We start from the raw sequence: 11901 nt of genomic DNA, 5'->3' as shown, positions 1-11901 counted from the left end.
CTCCAGCCTGGACGACAGAGCGAGACTCCGTCTCAAAAAAAAAAAAAAACAATTTTTTTGTAGAGACGAAGTCTCACTGTGTTGCCTAGGCTAGTCTTGAGCTCCTGGGCTCAAGGAAATCTCCCACCTTGGCCTCTGAAGTGCTGGGATTTCAGGCATGAGCCACTAAGCCCAGGCTGCAGCAACTTTTAAAAACTAAAAGCAGAAAAACTTTTCTGATCTTATGTAAAGGCCATAAAATTAATTGGCATATAAAGAAATTGGAATTAACTGCAGATAAAATTTATCTTTGTGGTTTATATTTTCATTTTTTGTGGTTTATAAGTTTATTTCAATAAAACTTATTAAGTACCTACAAAACAGAGTATGGCAGAATTGTATACTTTTTTCTATTATCTTATCAACCTGAAGGTACAGAATACCAAATAACAGGGAATATGGTACCAAACTTTAATTCTGTTACATCTCATTGAAGCACTTAAATACATGTTGATGAATTTATTAATATTTATTAGGTAAAAATATTTCACTTAAGGCAATATATTAGAAGCATCAAAAGATGGCCGGGCACGGTGGCTCACGCCTGTAATCCCAGCACTTTGGGAGGCTGAAGTGGGTGGATCACCTGAGACCAAGAGTTCAAGCCAGCCTGGTCAACCTGGAAAAACCCCATCTCTACTAAAAACACAAAATTTAGCTGGGTGTGGTGGTACATACCTGTAGTCCCAGCTATTCAAAAGACTAAGGCAGGAGAATTGCTTGAACCCGGGAGGCAAATGTTACAGTGAGCTGAGATTGTGCCACTGCACTTCAGCCTGGGTGACAGAGCGAGACTCTATCTCAAAAAAAAAAAAAAGAGAGAGAGAGAGAAAAAGAAAAAGAAAATAGTATGAGGCAGAAAAACCAAATACTACTTTTAAAATTATATACTGTTTTATTGATAAACTTCCAAATCCCCTATCATTAGTATGCATTTGAATTGAAATTACAAAGTATAACTATTATTTACATATTTAAGGAGCCACTGGGTATTTAAGTCATAATTTCAGTAACTGTTTAATTTTTCTAGGGTTTATTACTTGAAATATTATACCCGGCTTCTGATTTTATGATCTGATTGCATCGTACACGAGGTATTTAAGTGTAGGAAGGAAATGAGAGAAATGGGGTGAGTGTCTTTCTGGGTGGACAGTTTAGTTTTCAGCCCTAAAAAGATGAAACCCCACCCAGGCCACGTTGTTCAGCAGTGCTGTGGCCTGTCGGACCGAATGGACCAGAATCAGAGTGAGTTGGTGCTGGGAGTCTGAACTCACAGTGTGAAGTCTGAGCCTAGGTGTTGGCGGATGTTCTTAGAGGGCCGGGGGGAGAAGCTCCAAAGAGCAGAGCCACCCAATACAGGGACTGGAGGTGTGGCTGCGAACTAGTCCTCCCAGTCGATACGGATGGGGCCGCCTGTTAGCGTCTGGCTCTGTAGACCGGCTGAGTCCTCTCCTCCTGCCCCGCGACGCATTCGCCGGTGGCAACCCTGGGCACAGCGGGAACGCTCGTCCAACACTCCACAGACAAGAACCCGGCAGTGCAGAAACACTTCCTGAAGAGACGATCACGATTGTTAATAAAAACAATAACTGCTGCCACTTGGGGGGCACCCTCAAGGAGCCAGACACAATACTCAATGTTCCCAAACATTAACTCATGTAACCTTAACAAGGACACCCACAAGTAGAGGTTATCATCCCCGTTTTACAGATAAGCAAACAGACAGAGAGGTTAAGGAACTTGCCAAAATGTACACATTTAGTAAAAAATGTGGTAAACGTTGCATTTAAGTCACGTGGGTGATTAAGAAACCCATATTCATAACTCCTGCATGGAGCTGGACCAGAAGAGGCCTTTGTGAAGTAACATCTACTAGAACATCTTCCTTCTTCACACCAAGGTCTGGGGATAGCATTGGCTCCCATGCACTTGTGCTGTCAAATAACCAGTGTTCTCTGCAAGCGCCTTTCTGTAGGTAACTGCCTGGGCTTCCTGCCTGATTGAGGGCGATCAGGATCAGCCATCATTGTCAGCAGTTGTTCTGTAACCACGGTATAGCTGGAATGGACCTGCATATATTTATAAGCAGTGTGGAAAAGAGTGTCGGTCTCTTCAACTTCCTTTTGTTTAAATGTTTCGACAACTACACTCTAACAACAACGATAAAAAAACTTTCAGCTTATCTCACTGCAAACTTTTCTATATAGCTCTTTATAACCTCTATCCATGAGTATACATGTTTTTTAAATGTAATATATTTAATATGCCTGTAAATTGTCATGACAACAGTTTTTATGTCTGCTTTTCCCATATTTATCATTTTAATAACCTTAATATTGCATTAAATTGATATACTGTGGCCCTTAGCCCTGTTTGTTTGGGGCTTTTTCTTTTACCCCCTTATAACAATGCTCTTCAAACACTTCCAACACACTTTGTCTGTTTTGGCTTAAAAATTTTTTGGGGGCCAGGCACAGTAGCTCATGCCTGTAATCCCAGCACTTTGGGAGGCCGAGGTGGGTGGATCACAAGGTCAGGAGATCAAGACCGTCCTGGCTAACATGGTGAAACCCCATCTCTACTAAAAATACAAAAAATTAGCCAGGCGTGGTGGCGGGCACCTGTAGTCCCAGCTACTCAGGAGGCTGAGACAGGAGAATGGCGTGAACCCGGGAGGCAGAGTTTGCAGTGAGCTGAGATCGTGCCGCTGCACTCCAGCCTGGGCGACTGAGGGAGACTCCGTCTCAAAAGAAAAAAAAAATTTTTTTTTTTTTGTTTTTAGAGACAGGGTCTCATTCTCTCATCCAGGCTGGAGTGCAATGGCCTGATCATAGCTCACTGTAACCTTGAACTCCTGGGCTCAAGTGACCTGCCTCAGCCACCTGAGTAAGCTAGGACTACAGGTGTGTGCCACTATGCCCAACTAATTTTAAAATTTTTTGTAGAGAAGAGGTCTTGCTATGTTGCCCAAGCTGGTCTCAAACTCCTGGCCTCAAGCAATCCACCTGCCTCTGTTTTGTTTTGTTTTTAAGAAACTGTCAGAATTGGAATTTTTAGATAAAAGAATATGATTTTATGATTATTATTACATATTATCAGACAATGTTCCAGAAAATGTACCAATTTATACTGTCACTGTATACTTCTCCCTATAACCTTGTAAATGTTGTATTTTATAATTTTCATAAATTTAATATGTATAAAATGGTGTCTTATAATTGTTTTCATCAGCACTTAAGTACTATTTTCAGTGAACATTTCACTATTTGTCTTTTCTGTGAATTTCCTGTCCATATCCCTTGCCATTTGACCAATCACCACACTGACTTTTCAACCATAACTGCCCGCAAAGATTTTAAATTAAATTATGATCCTATAGTATTTTCTTTGAACAGCACAGTGATTTTGGCAGGCAGTGGGGTGTGACATGCATGAAAGGGTTAAACTTCTCGATGGCCAGTTTCTCTGTATTTTTTCTTGAGCCCATGCAGATCCTCACAGTGGGCTCTTGGAATGTCAATATATTGGGACACCAAAAAAAAAAAAAAAAAGGCTCAGGTTCAGGGGTTATAAATTAAAGATGTTCAACTTACCTTGTGGTCTTTGCCCACAAACTTGAAGACAGGGACCTGGAAGTGCTTTGCTAGGTGATCCCGGGACGTGTACTGCTTTACCGAGTCATCTGAAACGCAGCTGAAAGTAGGGCAGATAGCACATAAGACTTGATTGCTTCAACAGAGGTGGAAAAACAATCTAGCCCAACATTTTGGCCCAAGGAGAGCCAAAGGGGTGGAGGAGGCTGGACTGTACTCAAGCTTTTTGGGAATGAAAGAAAAATTAAATTTTTCCCTGTGAAGTCCTCTTCAGACCTAGCCGTTTTCACTAATAGCGTCTGTCCCATTTATCATTCTCTGTACTCACAAACTGGACACCAGGGCTTCCTGTTGAGTTAATGTGTTTAAATGTTGGCAACAGCAACACCATTTATTTCAGATACCTTTTACTAGTAAGGCTGTCTTTCCATTTGCAATATATTGCAGGAATTCTGCCTCTATGTACCTTAGTATTGATTTGAGAAGGCTTTTCTTTAACAAAATTTATCAACGATGTATTGGACACCGAATAGCAACTGACCACTGAAGGGGATAGAAAAGTTATGGAACTGCAGTGCATGCATCAAAGTGACATAAATATCCAAGTTTCTTAGATAATAACTGGTTCTACTGGATAAAAGTCATGCACCTCCAAATTGTTTTTTCTTTTCCCAAATGTAATGTTAAATTGCAGTTTGATAGGGTTTTGGGGTTTTAATCTCAGATCTACTGCTTAAAGTGAAACTCCTAGGTTCACCTCAGGGTTAGCTGGGGGAAAAGAAGCACTCCTGGCTGGGCGAGGTGGCTCACGCCTGTAACCCCAGCATTCTGGGAGGCTGAGGCAGGAGGGTTGCTTGAACTCAGGAGTTCGAGACCAGCCTGGCCAACATGGTGAAACCCCATCTCTATTAAAATAATACAAAAAGTTAGCCAGGTGTCGTGGTGCCTGCGTGTAGTCCCAGCTACTCGGGAGGCTGAAGTGGCAGGATCACTTGAGCCCCGGAGTTCGAGATTAGCCTAGGCAACACAGCAAGACCTTGTCTCTAGAAAAAAAAGCCAAGTATGGTGTAATCCCAGCTACTCAGGAAGCTGAAGCACGAGAATCGCTTGAACCCCGGAGGCACAGGCTGCAGTGAACCATGTTCGCACTAGCTGAGGCCAAAGTTTTGGATATTCATGAAACTTCTTATAAGCCAAGAATCACCCTCATATTATTTTTCCCATTCTAGATTCTAGAGGATTTTTTTTTTTTCTGGACATAGTTGCCTTTTAGTGGGTACCTAATAGTTCCTGTCTTCTGGGCCAGGAAAAAAGTGGGGTCAGATATTAAAGCCGATTAAACTGGGGTACTTGCTCCACATGCACAGACCACTTTTTTTTTCTTTTGTTTTCTTCTTTTTTTCGTTGTGTTTTGAGACAAGGTCTCACTGTTGCCCAGGGTGGAGTGCAGTGGCACAGTCACAGCTCACTGCAGCTTCCACCTCCTAAGCTCAAGCAGTTCTCCTGCTTCAGCCCCTCAGTGGGATTATAGGTGTGTGCCACCATGCCCGGCTACTTTTTCATTTTTTGTAGAGATGAGATCTCACTATGTTGCCCAGGCTGGTCTTGAACTCAAGACTACTCAAGAAATCCTTCCACCTTGGCCTCCCAAAGTGCTGAGATTACAGGTATGAGCCACGATAGTGCTGAGCCAGACTGCTTTCTAGTTCCTTGCTAACTGCTGTTTTGGTGCACTTAAAAATCCAACAAAATTATTTTAAAATAAGACATCTTGACTAGTGTTATTACCAGCACCTCATTCCACTGAACTGAAAAGGATCTAAACATAATGTGGTTTCTGTTATTTCTTGTATTTATTTATTCATTTTTATTTTTCTGAGTTAAAATTCATTTATACCTTCTTCTGATTATATTCTATAGCAAATATCCATAGCATACCTAATCTGTGCAAAACACCCTGCTGGCTGCTGCAGAGGACATAAAGATGAATAATATGGTCTCTGATGTCAAGGAGTTTATAGTCCAGTATGTTAAGATAATAGTAAGCCTTGATATTAAAATAGTACTTTTAATCTAAGTGCCTGAGCATTTTCAATTTATCTTTATCTCAAAATAACTGCTTTTTCTTTAAAAGAAAAAATGAAGCAGAAGGGGTTATTACAAGGTAACACATTGCAGAATGGAAACCAGGACAAATGTTGGCTCTTGATTTGGAGTTTGCTATGACTAGCCAATGCTAGTTCCGAGCACCAAATTCATGTACTGAAAGAAAGTAACAACGGTATAATGGAATCAAAACTAATTCCTTATCAAAAACTTGTTCAATGCTTGATTTTGGAATTTAGTATGTTTCTTTTTCTGGTGATTAACTTTCTAGCTATATTTTGCTTAGGCTTGTGTTAAATCATGTATTCTCAGAGCATACGCCAACAAAAATTAGAGGGAGATGAATCAGATGTGTTCAATATCAGCGGAGAAGAAACTTGATTTAAATTTAAGCTGAGGACAATGAAAAATCAAAGAAACGAATAATCAATTTATAAATATAAATAAAGTGAGTTATGTTTATTTTAGGTTTGTGGACTAGCCCCAAATTATTATTATTATAAAGACTCTTTCAATTATTTACTTGGCAAATATTTAATGACCCTTACTATATGCTAGGAATTAAGGAAGAAGAAAAAGGAAGAAAGATTTTTAGTTCAAATGGAGAAAGGTGCCAGGAAAGGCTTCATGGAGGAAGTAAACTCTCCATGAATCTTGAAGAACCAGTAAGGATCAGACAGGAAGAAAAGGTGGGGAAGAAGATATCAGGCAGAGGAAACAGCATGTGCAAAGTCAGAAGGGTGTTCAGGAGTGACAGTTTGGGAATTGTCAGTAATTCCCTTTGGCAGGAGCAGAAACTGGAGGGGGCTGAGGTCAGACGGTAAGGGCCCATGAGCCACGCCAAGAGCTGGAGGATCTCGCACACATCATTCTTGTACAGCACCACAGACAGGATGATTTGCCTGCTTACAAAGTAGGGCCACACTGCTGTGGTTTTCACATTTTTGACTATGCTTTTCTTCTTCTAGAGCATATATATTTTTTTCTCTTCTGTATGTGATAAGGACTGGCAAAATAAATAGTGTAGCTTCTTAGAATTGTCTGAAATAAAAGTAAATATGACTGGGCGTGGTGGCTCACGTTTGTAATCCCAGCACTTCGGGAGGCTGAGGTCAGGAGTTCGAGATCAGCCTGGCCAACACAGCAAAACCCCGTCTCTACTAAAAGTACAAAAATTAGCTGGGTGTGGCGGTACATGCCTGTGGTCCCAGCTACTTGGGAGGCTGAGGCACGAGAATCGCTTGAACCTGGGAGACGGACGTTGCAGGGGAGCCAAGATTGTGCCACTGCACTCCAACCTGAGCGACAGAGTGAGACTCTGTCTCAAAAAAGAAATAAAATAAAATAAAATAAAATAAAAGCAAATGGTCCTTCACCAAGAGTCTGAATAACACATACATAAATAAGTTTCACAAGCTCTACTAAGTTTGTGGGTTACATGTTTTTCTCAGTGAGTTATGATTATATTCTTATTTTTTTCAAAAACTAAATATAAGGGGCAGGGGCAAACTTAGGGTGAGAAAAATGTTTATTATCTTGATTATCATGATGGCTTCATGGGTATACACATCAGAACTTGTCAAACTACATGCTTTAAATATGTCTATTTATTGTATGTGAATAGTACTCCACTAAAGTTATTTTTTAAAAAAAAGTAAAAAGGAACAAAAATCTATCACTGCAAAAAAAGTAAATCTAGTCCCTGAAAAAATAAATACAAAATGTTGCTTCTTCTTTTCATGTTAAAGCTTTTTAGAAATCACCTTAGCATGGCAAGAAATCCATGTATCTGCAGATGCCCTCTGCTGCTGGCCATCCAGAGTAGCTCAGGATGACAAACTTTCCACATTATGAAAATGAGCTTAAGGAGGCTACAAGAATCTGAGGCTGGAAGCACACCTTCTGAGAAGCAGACTTACTGACCAAAGCTAATAAAGAACCATTAAAAGGTTTTCAGCAGGGATGTGACAAGATCATATTTTCTGTTTGAATGGATCACCCAGGGGCTCTGTGGAGCTGAGATGTGAAAGGTGAGGTTTCGGAGGCTGTGTTAAGAGGCTGCTTTGCCATCCAGGTGAAAGATAATGCAGATGGGAATTAAGACAATAGGAATGGAATAGAGAGGACAGAGTTGGGGCATCGCCATTTGTTAAAAAGCATCTCAGTTGATCCTATGTGCATCAAGGGATGAAATATCACTGTGCAAGAGATTGATAGCATCTGGTGAAGGTTGGCTGTGGTGAGAAACAGAAGGAGTAAAAGCAGTGTAGTAATGTCCAAGAGCCTGCAGGCCAGCCGGCAGAGGGCAAGCCCTGAGGGCACTGAGCAGCTCGTACTGGACCGTTCTCCGTTTGGTTATGCTGCAGTTCCTGACCCCACCTGAGACTGTGTACCACCTTACATGGAGAACAAGGAAGAAGCTCATGAGATACTGCTATGAGTTTGGGTTTGAGTGTAATTTTCCTGGGAATGTAGGCAATGGCTGTGAAAAGGGCTAGGTCTCCATCGGTACCTCAGGACACCTACAGATCCCACCAAGGATCCTTAGGAAATACCATGGAACTCTCTTGTATAAAACAAGTGCAGGGGCCGAGCATGGTGTCTCACACTGTAATCCCAGCACTTTGGGAGGCCAAGAGAGGAGGATCACTTGGGCCCAGGTGTTCAGGACCAGCCTGGGCAACAAAGTGAGACCTTGTCTCCAGAAAAAAAAAGAATTAGCTGGGCATGGTCATGCGCATGTGGTCCTGGCTACTTAGGAGGCTGAGATGGAAAGATCACTTGAGCCTGAGGATCGAGGCTGCAGTGTTTGCACCACTGCACTCCAGCCTGGGTGACAGAGCAAAACCTTGCACTGCCCTCCACCCCCGAAAAAACCAAGCACAAAACCAAACTGCTATATCTATATCTTTCTTCTAAAATCGGCCAACTATTTCTTCTCTGTCCTTGACTACCAAACTTCCTAAAAGAGGAATTTATGTTTGCTGCCTTCTTGTCTGCTGTACCCTCAGCCACATGAATGGGATCTCAGCCCCCACCTTCACATGTGCTCTGTCATCTCCGAGCAGGTTACTCAGTCCTACAGTTTCATCTCTAAACTGGGTGATTGCCTGTCCTTCAGTTCTAGTCCTGACCATGTTCCTGAGTCTAACTGATCACGCGTTTCCACTGAATACGCACTGAATTTCTCTTTCTAGGCATCCTGCAGGTATCTAAAAAATTAAATTATTCAATATATCATTTTGAATGAACAAATTCAGTATTTTTACCTCAAATCTGCTTTTCTATATACATCTTTTCATCTTGGTTAATGGCATCTAGTCAGTCACCTGGGTTAGACCCCTTGGAGCCTTTTTTTTTTTTTTTTTTAAGATTTTAGGAGTTTCGCTCTTGTCACCCAGGCTGGAGTGCAATGGTGTGATCTTGGCTCACTGCAACCTCCACCTCCCGGGTTCAAGTGATTCTCCTGCCTCAGCCTCTTGAGTGCTAATTTTTGTATTTTGAGTAGAGACAGGGTTTCACCATGTTGGCCAGGCTGGTCTTGAATTCTTGACCTCAGGTGATCCAATCGCCTTGGCTCCCTAAGTGCTGGGATTACAGGCGTGAGCCACCGCGCCCGGCCTAGGAGCCAGTTTTGACTCTCCTTTTCTTCACTAGTTTTACCTCCAAAATGTCAGTAAGTGGTTCCTGAACTAATAAAGAGCTGACAGTCGTGCCATGCAGTTTTAGTAAATGACTGGGTGTGCTGTGAACTTAGAGGCTGGATGTGAACAAGGAGCGATGAGACCATTCCCGCAGCAGCATTACCCATCCCGGATGAGGTAGTATTTCAGGACCTCGTCGATCTTGGAGGTGGGGGTGGCGAAGCAGCTCTCCACCAAGCTTTCCAAGCTGCTCACGTGCACCAGGGGCTCAATGCCAAAGTAGAGGGAGTCACGAAGCTTGAGGGTGGGCAGAGCTTCCCGGTAAGGTTCCTCAAACTCGTTGTCCTTGAAGATCTCCAGAGTGAATGGGAAGATCCCATGATTTCGGCTCATGATTTCCAGTGGGGAGTTTCTAAGGTTGGGAACGTATCCTTCAGAAATGGTGTACAGGCATGGAAACTCGCAGGTCACTGGGATCAGCAGCTTGCTGGTTCGGATGATGAAGTCCCCACTGCTCCCCGGGGTCTGCTTGGGTAGACCTGTCACGAGGTTGCTGGCCACAATCTTGTCATTTACCACCTGAGCCAGGCCAGGGTGAGGAGAGGAAAGAGATTGTCTGTTTATTTCTACAGAGTTTTTTTTATCTTCCCCTCTCACCTTAACATTCTACCAGCGTCTATCTACCTCAAAACACATTAGAGATTTGGTTGCCTAAGGCTGAGTTTTGTTTTGTTTTGTTTTTTCCCACTGCCTTCCTCTTGTTATCAAGCCATCCTGACTGTTAAGAGTCTTAGCTCTACCAAAACACAGCCAGACTGCTTCTTTAAGTGGGACCCTGATCTGCTCCTTATCTCTGGGGGGGACCTCCCAACTGGGGCCTCCTACCGGCTCTGCCCATATTCTCCAGCAGACAGAGTTTTGATTTCTACCTGCGATGGAGTGCCAAGGGGGAGGGGTAGGCTGTTTGGACAACTGTTTGGACAACTCAGCCATTTTAGCCTGCAGGGAGTCTAAACTGTCTAGAAGTGGAAGCAGTACCCCAGGATGGCATAGCTGCTCTAGGAAAGCATGGCCACACGGCTTCTTTAAGCGTGTCCTCAATCCTGTTCCTCCTGGCTGGGTGAGATCTCCCAAATGGGGTATCCAGCCACCTCCTATAGGTGTGTTCAGGTCAGCAACAGGTCTGTACCCACTGGGATGGAGCTCCCAGAGGAAGGGGCAGGCCACCATCTTTGCTGTTTCAGCAACTTAGCTGTTTCAGCCTCCAGGCTTTGGAGAGCTCAACCTGACTGGGGGGTGATGGAAATGGTACCTCAGCACACTTCAGTTGCTCTATGAAAGCAGGGCTAGACTGCTTCTTTAAGCAGGTCCCCGATTCTTTTCTTCCTGGCTGAGTGAGACCTCCCAACCGGGGTTTCCAACCACCATCTACAGGTATGTTAAGACTGGCAACAGGTCTGTACTGTGCAGGGATGGAGCTCCCAGAGGAAGGGGCAGGCTGCTATCTTTGCTGTTTCACAGTCTTCACTGGTGATACCTCCAAGTACTGGAAAATCTGAGGTGACTAGGGACTGGAGCAGATGCCCAGCTAACCACAGCAACCCTACAGAAAGGTGGCCAGACTGTTAAAAGGGGGGAAAAAGGCCAAATCAGTACACCTGTAATCCCAGCACTTTGGGGGTCCCAGTCAGGTGGATCACCTGAAGTCAAGAGTTCGAGACCAGTAGCCAACATGGTGAAACCCCATCTCTACTAAAAATACATGAAAATTAGCCAAGTGTCATGGCATGGGCCTGTAATTCCAGCTACTCAAGAGGCTGAGGCAGGAGAACGCTTGAATGCAGGAGGCAAAGGTTGCAGTAAGCCGAGATTGCACCACTGCATTCCAGCCTGGGTGACAAGAGGGAGGGTCCATTTCAAAAAAAAAAAAAAGTGGGAGAACAAAAACCCCCAAACTCCATCCAAAGATCAGCAACATCAAAGACTGAAGGTAGATAAGCCCTCAAAGATTAGAAAGAATCAGTGCAAGAACACAAGGAAAATTCAAAAAGCTAGAGTGCTCTCTCTCCTCCAAATGACCACAGCACCACTCCAGCAAGGGTTTGGAATGGGGCTGCAGCTGACATGGCTGAAATAATAGAAGTGGACCTCAGAATGTGGATAAAAACAAACTTCGCTGAGCTAAAGGAGTATGTTCTAACTTAATGCAAGGAAGCTAAAAATCATGATGAAACATTGTAGGAACTGACAAAGAAAATAGCCAAGATAGGCCGGGCGCGGTATCTCACGCCTGTAATCCCAGCACTTTGGGAGGCCGAGGCATGTAAATCACAAGGTCAGGAGATCGAGACCATCCTGACTAACACGGTGAAACCCCATCTCTACTAAAAATACAAAAATTAGCTGGGCATGGTGGTGTGTGCCTATAGTCCCAGCTGCTGGGGAGGCTGAGGCAGGAGAATGGTATGAACCTGGGAGGTGGAGCTTGCAGTGAGCCAAGATTGTGCCACTGCACTCCA

The 11901-nt window shown here is 43.4% G+C and overlaps 1 protein-coding gene across 1 annotated transcript in view; it reads right to left on the bottom strand.

The window, feature by feature from the left end:
• Positions 1-918: 918 nt before the first annotated feature.
• The window catches only part of OIT3 (oncoprotein induced transcript 3), a 48383-nt gene continuing 37400 nt past the window's right edge, over positions 919-11901 (bottom strand). Inside the window, exons 7-9 of the mRNA XM_011927921.1 lie at positions 9546-9961; positions 3633-3732; positions 919-1591 (exon numbers count right to left, since the gene is read on the bottom strand). Coding sequence (XP_011783311.1) covers positions 1421-1591; positions 3633-3732; positions 9546-9961 — 687 coding nt within the window. The 3' untranslated portion in view covers positions 919-1420. The remainder of the gene's footprint in view (positions 1592-3632; positions 3733-9545; positions 9962-11901) is intronic.

Source organism: Colobus angolensis, unplaced genomic scaffold (assembly GCF_000951035.1).
Source record: "Colobus angolensis palliatus isolate OR3802 unplaced genomic scaffold, Cang.pa_1.0 Scaffold12, whole genome shotgun sequence".
NCBI classification, from domain to species: domain Eukaryota; kingdom Metazoa; phylum Chordata; class Mammalia; order Primates; family Cercopithecidae; genus Colobus; species Colobus angolensis.
The sequence above is the reverse complement of the archived record's forward strand: the minus strand, read 5'-3'. Positions and strand labels throughout refer to the sequence as shown.